General features: G+C 40.0%; 1 protein-coding gene across 1 annotated transcript; it reads left to right on the forward strand.

Moving 5' to 3' along the window:
• Positions 1–1214: 1214 nt before the first annotated feature.
• LOC118115414 (V-type proton ATPase 116 kDa subunit a 2) lies at positions 1215–12990 on the forward strand. The gene is made up of 20 exons (XM_035166543.2): positions 1215–1804; positions 2084–2162; positions 2671–2768; positions 2971–3108; positions 3228–3325; positions 4311–4437; positions 5419–5501; positions 5641–5734; positions 6501–6713; positions 7081–7231; positions 7605–7744; positions 7871–8028; positions 8209–8299; positions 9680–9798; positions 9890–10100; positions 10231–10350; positions 10463–10582; positions 10691–10808; positions 11027–11198; positions 11313–12990. The coding sequence occupies exons 1-20, from the start codon at positions 1688–1690 to the stop codon at positions 11413–11415; spliced, it is 2550 nt and encodes an 849-aa protein (XP_035022434.1). The 5' UTR covers positions 1215–1687; the 3' UTR covers positions 11416–12990.
• Positions 12991–13599: the final 609 nt, after the last annotated feature.

A 13599-nucleotide genomic window follows, 5' to 3' on the forward strand; every position in this document is an offset into this window, starting at 1 on the left:
GTTATCATCCACAAGCACAATATTGATTCACTATTGTGCAGATGACAACAAACAAAACAAAGCTGTTGGTGCTCCTTAAGTTTCTGGACCCCTGTACTACCTCAATCATAAGTTAAGATAACATAATCCTTTAAAGATCCTTTTATGTCGAGATTGTAATTCTACATTTATTTATATATAAATGTTTACATTTATTTATTTTTTATTTTGGAAGTTTCAGTCCTAGAGGTTAGAGTTAAGTAAAATAAATCTAATTTGTCTTTTCCCTTTGTATGGTAGTTGTGTAAATGTTTGAGGAAACAGCGACTTTATTTTTTCTCTGCTTTGAACAATATTTGACGATGGTTTGTTTTTAACGACTTTTTGCTGCAGGACTTGTGTTTAGTACTCATTTTAAAAAGTAAAATGTGCTGGTCACTTGCCTGGGGCTCTCCTACTTTAGCATTAAAGGGACAGTTCACCGACTATGCCGATGGAGGGGTCGGTGAAGTGTTTGAAGTGTTTTGAGTTTCAGGGGTAAACAGCGTTGAAGCCAAATCCAATACAGTTGAAGAAAATGGTGACCGATTCTTCAAATGTAAAAAAAACAACAGAAAAAAACCCATAAAGTGCCTCCATACTGCTCCTGTGGTGTCAGCCAAGTGTCTGCAAGGCCCAACATTCATATTGGACTCGAAACCAGTATATTTACACCATGTTTTTAGCCTAAGTGTCCACTGTGATCCACAGGCGGATGTGGCCCAGAGGAGGATAACAGAGGATATTTAGGCTAAAAACATGGAGTGAAGGAGGCTTTTTCTAGTCGAATTTGAATGTCGGGTGACACCACAGGCATTTTATGTTCATTTTTCTGTTGTTTTTATATGTCTGAAGAAGTGCTCACCATTTTTTCAACTGTATTTGATTTGGCTGCAACACTGTTTACCCCTGAAACTCCAAAAGTGTTTTGTGGACTCCAACACTTCACTTGCCCCTCCAGTAGTGAGTGGATACTGAGTGAATTAACATTTTTGGGTCAACTCTCCCATTTAACAAGTCACTGGATGGATGGATGGGGGGTGTTAAATATCTGCATCACAAGTTGGTATTTCTTTAAGATAATGTTTGGTAAAAAAAAAAATAGTTTTCTCTGGGAGTTTGATTTCCCTGAAAGTCAGGCCTCCACCTGCAGCCTTCAGACAGCGCTGAGGGCTGGGAGCCAGTCCGCAGTGCGCAGACTCCAGCGGGCTGCGCTCATTGGTGCAGGGCTCGTTCCGTGCTGGGGAAGTTGATCGTATTCAACAGTGTGAGGTGAAGTGACGTGGAGCAGTGGAGACACAACAAGAGGACGATTTGTCAAAGTTCACAGACCCGGAGCAGAGCGGCGAGCACACCTGTGGACATGCGACCCCGGCGGCTGTAGCGGCGGCGACCTCCCGTTTCCACCTCCGGCCGTGACGAGCAGGAGTTTCTCATCCAGGTGACGGCGGCGCTTCTTCGGCTGGTTAGCTCCCACGTTAGCTTCCAGGAGCAGCCTGTGAACTCTGGCTGTGTGAAGTCAGACACCGTCACCGGAGGCTAAACATGAAAAAGACCAAGAAAGACTCAACTGGCCGCCGCTGACGTTGACTTTACTCAAACCGCAGTAGTTCGCTTGTTAGCATTAGCCCGCCGGCTGAGCAGGGAGACTGCACAGCCAAGTGTCACGATGAGCTCCCTGCTGCGAGGGGAGGAGATGTGTCTGGCCCAGCTCTTCCTGCAGTCCGGGTCCGCATACGACTGCATCAGTGAGCTGGGGGAGCTGGGACTGGTGGAGTTCAGAGACGTGAGTACAGACACATCCTGATAACCACTCATCTCTCACTGTGAAAGTCACTGCTGAGTGGACAAAGTGCACGCATCTGTCTTCTTAGAGTCTGTTACCATTCCTAACACAGCAGATCTGGGGTTTCTTCCACCAGCTATAAGTGGTTTAATCCTCCTGTAATGTGGCCTTACAGGTGCTTACACAAGGGTTTATGATGTGTTTGTCCCGAGGATCTTTGCTGCTTCCACAATGATTGTTAATCATTAAATATTTGACTTTGTCTTATACCCTTTTCAGCTCAATCCCAGTGTGAACACATTCCAGCGAAGACATGTCAACGAGATCAAAAAATGTGAAGAAATGGAGAGAATTCTTGGTAAGATCACATTGATTTTCTAATACGCACTTTAACAATCAGGCCCCCTATCTAGTCACTGAGTGGTATGTGTGGTCGAGCGTTAGACAGGATCAAAACAAAGCTGTCATTAATAAGTGGAGAGCATTCTTGGTGAGATCACATTTATAGCTAATTTACAAATTAACAATAGGGCCCTCTATGAAGTGCCTACTCTGTCTAGTTAGTTGTAGTCGAGCATTGGACAGGATCAAAACAATGTGCTGTGAGTCCATGAAGCCGCAGAGGGCCTTTCTCATTGAATTGACAGCCAGTGACCCTGCAGTCATGAGAATTGTCAGCTGGTTCTGTATTGACTTGAATGAAATGCCACCCTTAGCTAACTAAACTATTTTCTTATTAGATTAAGAGAAGAGAACACCACAGTGCTGGACTCCACTTGGAATCCAGTGCTGTTCAAAGGCTGGTTGTGGAATTTGGAAACGCTGTAAAGGTCTCAGAAACAACTGCTTTTTATGTTTTTTAACAGGATACCTTCTGAGGGAAATTAAGAAAGCAGACATTTCACTGCCAGAACGAGACGTGAACCCATTGGCTCCCTTACCGAAGCACATCATGGCTATAACGGTTAGTAACTTGTTCACATATCATTTTGAATTTATTGTGTTGAGTTATTGCCACCGAAACTAAATTAATTGATCTAATTATTTATATTCTCCTCCAGTCTGTATAAATTTGGAAGATGACACCAAATATATTTTTAAACAAATAAATAAAATAATTGTTGTAGTCATGCTGCTGATCACTGGTTGTCTGTGTGTGTTCACAGGAGCAGCTACAGAGACTAGAAGTGGAGCTGGGGGAAGTCACTAGGAATAAAGAGAAGCTGCAGAAGAATCTGCTGGAGCTGACGGAGTACACACACATGCTGCACGTCACCCGCAGCTTTGTACAGAGAACGTGCGAGGTCAGTGGGTCGACTTGTGCCACAATGTGGCCAGATTTTCTACATTCACACCGTTTCAAGTGGAATCTGTTGATTTGAGTTTCATTTTAACCCTCGTGTGTCTTGTGTTTACTTTTTAGCGAGAGCCCCTGCAAGTGCAGTATGAGGAGTTCCCCTTCCTAGAAAAAGACACATTGATGGATTACAATAGCATGCAGAGGCTAGGAGCCAAACTGGGGTGAGGAATGAAATCCGGTTGGCCATATCAGCGTTATGTTTATGTTAGTGTTTTTTCGACATGGAGTGTGGTTTATTTTAGAGTTGACAGTAGACCCTGGCTCTGTCAAAATCCTCATGGCATTTTAAAGTGTGAAATCGTAATATCATGTGATAATGAGGAAAAAGTAAATGAGGTGAGCAGCCTCTGATACACATTTAAAGAAAGTTTCGACAAGTTGCACTTTTAGTTTCTCTTAAATGGTTTTCTGTGTCCTGTCTGTCTCCCATTACAATCTATATACTCTGTACACACACCCAAACAGACAAGATATTGTTGCTCAGAGAACCAGTTTTGTGGGAATAGTCTGTATTTAGTGAAGGGGACAGCTATTTAGCTGAATGCAAGTTTTTGTTGATTGTGAATAAGCAGCAAGAGTGAAGTCTCAAAAGAAAGACAGCTGAGCTCACAGCTGCATGTTTCTGCAGTCACAACTCAGAGAGTATCACAGCTACAGCAGGCAGCCGGAATTATGTTAAGTTGAGAAAACTGCAACATTAACGATGAAGATTGTTTAGATGAAACCCTATGTGAAAAACCTAGACATGTTAAAATTATTTTAGTTAATTGTGAAACTGTAGCGTGTCAGAGGATGTCAGCTGAGTAGGCGTCCTTCACATGTGACCTAGTACCACTTCCTAGTGTGGTAATGAGTGATCGTATCTCAATGCATCTTGAGTGCAGTAACACCTGTACGTGGAGCTGATCACTTGTGACCGTATCAACTCTGAAAAGCAACAGTACCATTGAGACATGGACCAGACACACACAAACTTCATTCTCATTTGCACCATATATTTTACATAGAAAATAATCATTGGCTGCTATATTAATGTTTAAAATCTCATATACTGTTAATAAGCTTTAGGATAAAAGTTTATATTCCCTAATAGGCGCGTGTGTATACCTTAGGCTGATAGTAAATGTTTACATCATTCTCTTGCAGTTTCATCTCTGGGCTTATTCAGAGGGTAAAGATCGCAGCCTTTGAGCGGATGCTGTGGAGAGTCTGTAAAGGCTACACCATCCTCAGCTACGCTGAGGTCGAGGAATATCTGGAAGATCCTGAAACAGTAGGTTTCTCAAGGAAAACTGTCCACCATTTGTGCTGAGGTTGCATTTTTTGATGTCTTCCCTGCATTACACCATGAGATTAAGATATCAGCACATATACTCACTCCCCTATTTACTTTTTGTTTTTGTTTTCATAAGCTGCTTTCAGACATGCACAGAACTTCAGAGATTCTCTGCAGTTTCTCTGGAGGAGGTGTATGTGTGAAGGCAAATGTCTGAGTCAGAGCCTCTGGACTTTCTGGATTTGTTTCTATTGAGAACGCATCTGAGCGGAGAACCTCCCACTGTGTTGTGCAACAGGTCATCTCTGATAACAGATATAGTGAAGTAGCAGCAGTGCAGAGGGCAGAGTATTGTAGCGCAGTGAAAATGACATAAAGCAAAAGACAGTCCTGAAACAGTGATCAATACAAAGTGACAACATTGAAAATGAAACCAGTGAAGCTGCTGTGAAGTCTGTTCTCATCCCCCTTGCTGATCACATACACAATGAGTGCTGTGATCGTGTTCTTTCATACTGAGTGACAGCACTAATCCAGTTATCCTTTTCCTCTGCTTGACCAGAAGGCAGGCATGCAGGGCTGAAACTGATCACTGGTGGAATGTCAGGACATACTTTACTGGAAAATGTACAACCATGTTAACATGTGTCTCTGAATGGTTGGAAAAGAGGAGGCTTGACTTCAAGCTAGAAGCACCAGTCATGCTTTTCAAAAACCACATAGAGAGCAATGCTGCTATTTCCAAAGTCAAGAATTAACTTTCAATCACAAGTACTTTTCTGTTTTGTTGTTATTGTTTTTGTTTTGTTTTGGCAACAAACAGGTTCGTACAAATAAGTCAATTTTTAATTAAATATAGATTTTGAACATAAAATGAACTCTGGACTTTAAGTGACACTTCTTTTTGTTGTTAATAGAGGAAACCGGTCTTATCTTTGATATACAACACATCCCCCTTTGTTTTCTTCTTATTTGCAGGGGGAGCCAACCAAAAGGATGGTGTTTCTGATCTCTTACTGGGGAGACCAAATTGGCCAGAAAGTAAAGAAGATCTGTGACTGGTAACTATTCTGCAACACACGATCACGTGGCTGCTCTACACGTATTTATGGCATAAAATGGTTTGATTAGGTTTGCTTTTTTTTTTTTAACTCGCCTGTACTTGTAGTTGTGAATAATATTATCTTTTCCTTTCCATAGCTACCACTGTCACCTGTATCCCTATCCCACGAGCAATGACGAGAGGAATGATGTTGTAGAAGGACTTAAAACTCGCATTCAGGACCTACACACAGTATGTGAAATATTTCTTTTAGTGTCTAAATATGCCTTTTTAATTAGTGACAGAAAATGAAATTACTCTGTTTGCCATTCACTAAAAATTAACTTTCTCTGTTTGTCTCTTGTTAAAATGCAACCTGGATGATTTTAGAACACGAGTTGTCTGGGTGTTCTTTTCCCTCGGGGATAGATTTTTAGGATAAAGGACAACAATACTTTTAACATTTTCTAAAACAAGTTGGCAGAAAATCTTGTGCTCAGTGAGTCACATTACGTACAGCAAGAGTTTTTCTTTTGAGCCAGTCTTCTTGTGTAAAAAGAGCAAAATTAAATGGCTGATTTATTTTCTAAAAGATTAACCCAACTGTTGTTCTTGCGAGCCAGACCTCGCAGTCATGGGGTCAGGTGAGGTTCTGGTGTGGGGCAGTGCACCGTGAATCTTTTGGAAGCTATAACCCACTGTAACTGAAAAGTAGGATTGCACCCACTCACTCCCTGGAGCACATGATCAACACGAGGCCTCAGCAGGATGTTCTTTCTCTCGTTCATGCATTCTTGTTTTCATCCTCTCCTTTGTCCTGCAAATTCTCATGTCTTTCCTATGTCTTAGTATCTTATTCACTCACAAACACTGAAATGCTTCTTGTTTAAAATGATAAATATTTTTCTTTGGTAATGTTCCATTGACAATCATAGAAATTCCAAAAATGTTTTTTTATTTTCTCTTGGAAGTCTTGAATATATTTTTAAAACACTGCGTTATCTCTTCCTGTGTGCAGGTACTTCATAGGACAGAGGACTACCTGAGACAGGTCTCGATGAAGGCTTCAGAATCTGTGTACACCTGGGTCATCCAGGTCAAGAAGATTAAAGCCATCTACTACATTCTGAACCTGTGTAGTTTTGATGTTACGAACAAGTGTCTGATTGCTGAGGTGTGGTGTCCTGTCAACGACATTCCCACCCTGCGGAGGGCCCTGGAAGAAGGATCGGTGAGGAAATTCTATTTTTGACTCACTGCAGGCTTTGCTTTTGTGTTTATTTAACTGGGGCAGTCACTTCATGAATTGGGATACTGTTGTCATAAAAGCAAGTATTGTATTTAGGCATTGCTTTTATTTTGCCCCGGTTAGGGTACTGAAAGACCACCCTGTATTTGGGATGACAAAAAACACTAATGGGTGAACTGAAGTGTCCCTACAGTGTTTTTTTTTTTAGCTAGCACTTAAAGGATTGCATTATGCCACATTTGCTGATGTTACAATCCACTGTCCCTTTCCCCTACTTTTTGTGGTGATTGTCAGATATTAAAATGTATTAATATACTGAGATTGTGATTTGTTAACGTTGATATTTCAGAGAAAAAGTGGAGCGACAGTTCCTTCCTTTGTCAATCGCATCCCCACCAGCGACACTCCCCCCACCCTTATTAGGACCAACAAATTTACCTCTGGCTTCCAGAACATTGTAGATGCCTACGGAGTGGGAACTTACCGGGAGGTTAACCCTGGTGAGTGTTTCCCTCTGTATGTTTACATATCTATCATCAAATGAGATTAGAAAGTAAAAATGTGCATGGGCACTTTATTTATCAGTTTAAACATTTTACAAGGTCTCTCTGCAGTGTATCAGAAGTCTGAGATGTGACAGTAACATGCATATGTATTTGAAAAAGAAAAAGTCCCAAAAAGTGGCATCGGATTATTGATATAACCAAAAATCCAAATGAATGCTAACTTGCAATTAAATATTTTGTTATTGTTGTTTTTTGTGTTTTGCTCTTTTGCTAGATTTTAATATCAAGTTCTTTTTATACTTTTATTTTTTGATTTTAGTAGTGCTGCAGTTTAGAAGTATTTTTTTTCTCTCTTGCTCATTTCTAGCTCCGTTCACAATCATCACGTTCCCATTCCTGTTCGCTGTGATGTTCGGGGATCTGGGTCACGGACTCATCATGGCTCTCTTTGCTTTCTGGATGGTGCTGTACGAGAACAACCGCAAACTTAAAAACACCAGGAATGAGGTGAGTGAGTTCTCCAAAGCTGAGAAAATGTTTTACCTAATACTCATTTAACCAGGGTATAACCAGAGTGTGTGTTGAACAGCAGGTCTGATGTGTAAGTGAGTGATTGGATGTGTGTATGTACAGATCTGGAACACATTCTTTGAGGGCCGTTATATCATCCTGATGATGGGCCTGTTCTCCATCTACACTGGTCTGATATACAATGACTGCTTCTCAAAGTCCCTGAACATCTTTGGTTCTGGATGGAGTGTGAAGGCCATGTTCACAGCGGAGGTGTGGAAGTAAGTAATTCATTACAAAAAGGACTCTATCATTATAGTAAACCCTGCTCCAGCTTTCTTACAGCTATGACATGTAATGAACAACCTGTTATACATGTTTAAATATTTACAGATGAGATGTTTGTTTGATTTGTCATCACATTCATTGAACAAACTGGTGGCTTTATTTGTGACAAACAGGAAAGGTGATCTCACTGGGAACCGTTTTCTTACTCTGGATCCAAATATTACAGGAGTTTTCAAAGGACCATATCCTCTGGGAATCGACCCGGTGAGTAGAGAGTATTGATGAGGAGTCATCATACATCACACTGATTCCCAAAGACAGGATATTGGTTAATCCCAATTAATGATTGGATACTCTGTGGAATTTAAAATCTTTTATGTCACTGTGTGCAACTAATTAGGATCATCCTATGGTGTGCAAGGCAACATGTGTTTTAAATGAAAGTTCTTAACTAAGAGTTCGGGCATTCCCACTAAAACTTTTTTGGTAGGCTTGTAAACTGTTTGAAAAGGTGCATCAGACTGTGTTTCTTTGAGTACTATGCCAGTGATATGGAGTAGGGCTGCACGATATTTCAAATATTGACCGTCGTCGCTGTTATGGAAGTTTTCTGGAAGCTGGTGAAAGGAGAACTCAGGCAGCAGCTGATGTGTTATGCAGAATATTTTAATGTAGACTTGATGCATCAAGGAGACCAGAAGGTTAAACAATATACAAACTCTAACAGAGTAACATGAGCAAGACTGAAGATGTCTCCCACAGCATTCGCATATATCTCCCTCTACTTGCGTCACCCATTCCAACAGCACGTCCATGAATGGCTAGAATTGCTGTCACTCTCTATATGTTACATGTAGGTGTTCACATCCTATTGAATAGTTAAGTATACATTCCTAAATCACATTGTGTCCTTACGTCTTGCCACTGGTGTAATTTAGAAAAGAATTGGAGTTGGTGCCTCTCTGTGTGGGGCATCTGAGTTAGATATGAAGTGTAGACACTACAATGTGCTGTTGGTTGGCCCTTTATCTATAACCTGACCTTGGGTACTGCTTGGAGAGAGAAGGGAGTGTGTGTGGAATTAGACAGGCACTATTCTCCTGTACAGATATAGTGTAATATACAGAATATACAGAATATACAGAGGCATTTACAGTAATGTGTGAGGATGCTCAAAAATCTCCTCAACAATCCTCAACGATAAATGGTGTTACATGTGCCATGCATTCACGCTCTGCATTTCAACGTATTTGGCCAAGATGAAGCCCTACTGCCCTAGATAATAAATGTTAAAATAAACATAAACTGCTAGTGATCATTTTTGTTCTGAGCCAAATTGATGTCTATAAGCTGTTGATTACTATAAAAGAATTGCGTAGCTTCTTTATTTTAGTCCCAGAACGGGAAAGGTAACCTCTCTCTCTGTCTCTCTGTCTCTCTGTCTCTCTGTCTGTCTGTCTGTCTGTCTGATTGTCTGTCTGTCTGACTGACTGATTGATTGATTGATTGATTGATTGATTGATTGATTGATTTATACTCAACGTTCGTTGAGGTTGCCCTCGTTTACAACAATGTTGACTGTGTTATCTTTTACCACTCAAAACTACTTATTGTATAATAGATTGTCATGTTTCTGTTGCAAAGATCTGGAACTTGGCCTCCAACCGTCTAACATTTCTGAACTCCTACAAGATGAAGATGTCAGTGATATTGGGCGTCATACACATGAGCTTTGGGGTCATTCTCAGCACTTACAATCACTTGTAAGTACCAGTTTGTTTTTTTATTTCTTTATCTTTTTCTTTAGATGTTACAGTTTTGAATAACCTGTCTTCTTTTTGTCAACAAAAACAGGCACTTTAGGAAAAAGCACAACCTGTACTTGGTATTTCTGCCTGAGCTGCTGTTCCTGCTGTGTCTGTTTGGCTACCTGGTGTTCATGATTTTCTACAAGTGGCTGGTATTCTCTGCAAAGGACTCCAGAGAGGCCCCGAGCATCCTCATCCACTTCATTAATATGTTCCTCATGCAGGGTGACACAGTGTCGCCCCTCTACCCAGGACAGGTGAGAATCCAATGGAAAGCTCCACTCCTGCATCAGAGTAAATTATGTCCTTGTTCTTGCTGAACAGATTTAATCAAATGTCAAGTGAAATACACTTACTCACACTGACTTTTTGCTGCTTCTTCCTCAGACTGGCCTGCAGATATTTCTAGTGGTCATTGCTGTTCTCTCAGTGCCTGTCCTACTCCTGGGCAAACCCATCTACCTTTATTGGCTTCACAAGGGAAGCCACCGACTAGGAATGTACAGGGTGAGGGTTTGAAATGCATGTCTATGAATGAGTGAAAAAAAAACGTCTCCAAATATTTGTTCTTTGACTGTAAATATGCACATCTGATTAGTTTGTGCCTGTGTGTGCTCAGGGATACGAGCGTGTGCGGCGTAACAGTGAGGAGGAGCTATACCTGATGAGGGATCATGACATGGAGGAGGGCAGCAGTAACAGTGATCTCTCCACAAGTGCAGAGCACAAGAAAGAAGAGGTCAGCACAGCAAAAAACCATTCTAACCATTTAATTAAAAGCAACCAATGTTGTTCTTCTTTCACTGGTTTCTGTCAGTCATGCTGAGTTTTACTTTTGTTGTGATAGTTTGACTTTGCAGATGAGTTCCTGCATCAGGCCATCCACACTATAGAGTATTGCCTGGGATGCATCTCAAACACAGCCTCCTATCTAAGACTCTGGGCTCTGAGCCTGGCACATGCCCGTGAGTATTGGGGTTTGCATTACAACACACGGGTAGTTAGTCCCTCCTTCAAACCTGTCAACCACTCACTGAGCACAAAGTGAATTAAAAAACATTAAGAGGAGTCCAATGGACACCCAACACATGTAGATCTTATATTATATATATCATGAATAATAGTAGTTATCATACACCTGTTGTCTGTTTTGCAATTCTCTAAATGGATGCTGCTTTCACAGAGCTGTCAGATGTGCTGTGGGCCATGGTGATGCGAGTAGGACTTCGAACGGACACCCGTATTGGAGTTTTATTCCTGGTGCCTGTGTTCGGCCTGTTCGCCGTTCTCACTGTGTCCATCCTCCTGATAATGGAGAGTCTGTCTGCGTTCCTTCATGCACTCCGGCTGCACTGGTAAGAATAACCCTAACTCCTAAAGTTGCCCACATGTGTCATTTAAATTACCTGAGTGTTTTTGTTTTATTTATTTATTTATTTATTTTGATAGCATCTGTTTTTCTTCCTCAGGGTGGAGTTTCAGAATAAGTTCTACGGTGGGACTGGAGTCAAGTTTTGCCCCTTCACCTTCTCTCTGCTGCCCTCCAGCTTTGAGCATGAGGGCTTACTGTGAAAGGACTACCTTGTAATACTGTGGATTTGGTAAACAGAACCAAAACAAGCAAACCAGGTTCTGTGCTCATACAGACATGTTCCAGCGATGTCATGAAGTGATTTAGACTTTTCTGTTCTTCTTTAATTAGTTAGTAAAGACATCTTGTGTTGAGCCTCACAAACTGTGGATTTCCCAAACTGTTTAAAAACGGACAGCCTGTGCAGAATGTACTGTTGAGAAAATACAGTTTTCCTATTACAAATGTATATAACGGGGGCACTTTGGTCCTGGATCAGTATGCGTCACTGTTGAAGCGCGAGTGTCAAATATATAATGCAATTGGTATTTTGAAAACCATCAGTTTTCTTTTGAGGTAGTATTGGTTTTTCATCAACAGTTGTTCACATCAGTTGTATGGAGAAACACATCCCCCAAACGTAGAATTAATGATCAAAAACATGTGATTTTAGTATGAGATAACTTAGTTAAGATAACAGTAATGGGTAAATGGTTGGCCCCGAGGTTTGGCTACCCAGACAACACTTGTCAGGATACTCTTTTGGTCCTCTCATAGGATTTGCTGATTAACCAAGATAAAAGAATATCTTGTCTTTATTTATTTCTGGGTTCTTCAATTTCTTTTACATCTTGTTATTTTTGATAATTAATTTCAGCATGATTTTGTATCTTAATTCTAGTATTTTCAATCTAGTTTTGGCTGATCTGGTTTCGTTACACTAGGCAGAGAGCCTCCTAACAGACACATAGTTCTTATTCAACTCTTAGGTGCACTGATTGCCTTATCTAAGTACAACCAAATGACTGTATCATTCTTCAGATTCCTCTCGTATTCCTACTTTGTGGTACCAAAACACTGCAAAGTATTTTTGACTTTTTAGTATTGAAAAGTGCTGAGGTGTATATACTTTTGCAGAATGTCTTTTTTAATTTATTTTAAAATGTTGCATCAGAATTAAAGATGATTATTAATGTCAAGAGATTTTTACTTTTATGCATTCACAGTGTTGCCTACGCGTCCACTTCCTGTATATTTTAACATTCCATGCATGAAAAACTAAAATCATTGATTATTTGACTCAGCTCTGCTTGTTAGAAGCCCCTACTTTGAAGGATCTTCTATACATAATCAACACGGTGATTGGTTATTAGAAGATTGAATGATATACCAATAACAGACTGGTATTTTCTAATTTTGTGAATTTGTAAGTATTATATAGAACTGGTATTGGGATTTTTCCTAAGCGAGGGAGACTAAATGTTATCATTGTTTAATTGTTGACCTGCACTTTTTCAATGGCAACAAAGTTTGCTTTAGTAAAGTGCTGCCACGTGTTTGAAGGTCATGACCTTTAGTAGCACGTTCTAAAATGGATACAATATGGTGTCTCAATTATTGGGCCAAGAGATGTTTGCCTTAATTAACGCTGAGGTGTTGTGGGTGGGTTGAAGGCGTTTTGTGATTATTTCCTCTAATTCAGTCAAAATTTTCCAAGCACTCCATGATCCAGTTGTTTTGAGAAAATCCTATTTTCATCATCATGTCAATAATAAAATCTGTTTGTTTGAATTGTTTTTCGTGTTGAGACCATAACTGCAGTTACTTGTTCACACAAGACATTTTAACCACTTCATGCTGCAGCATTTTACATCTTAAATATGACCAAATTAACTCACTTAAATCTTGTGTCTACAAACCCACAAATTCCATTTCTGGGGAGATGCCCATTGTAATAATTAATATTGTTATTATTAATATTGCCTAATTCTAATATGATTTGTTTTAAATTGCAAATTATATAAACTGTTTTCATTATGTATTAATTGAATATTTTACCCTTTTTTTGTGCTAACTTATTTTGATTGTGAATGATAATCAGATTGTTAAGTTTTTCCATTATTCCATTAATGGTGTGACTGTCTTCATGGTCAAAATGCAGCTACAGAGACATGCCAGTGAAAAAAGATTGAGATATTGACACAGCTTGCATTTGATAATAATAATACATTTTATGTATAGGCACCTTTCACAGCACTCAAGGTCACCTTACAAGGCATATAAATAAATACAGACATTTGTAAATAAGATAAGATAATCCTTTTATTTGTCCCGCAATGGGAAAATTCGCAATATTACAGCAGCAAGAGTCAGAAAAAGCAAGTAATAAATAATAAACATAAAAA

The sequence above is a fragment of the Hippoglossus stenolepis genome, chromosome 9 (genome assembly GCF_022539355.2).
Source record: "Hippoglossus stenolepis isolate QCI-W04-F060 chromosome 9, HSTE1.2, whole genome shotgun sequence".
NCBI classification, from domain to species: Eukaryota; Metazoa; Chordata; class Actinopteri; order Pleuronectiformes; family Pleuronectidae; genus Hippoglossus; species Hippoglossus stenolepis.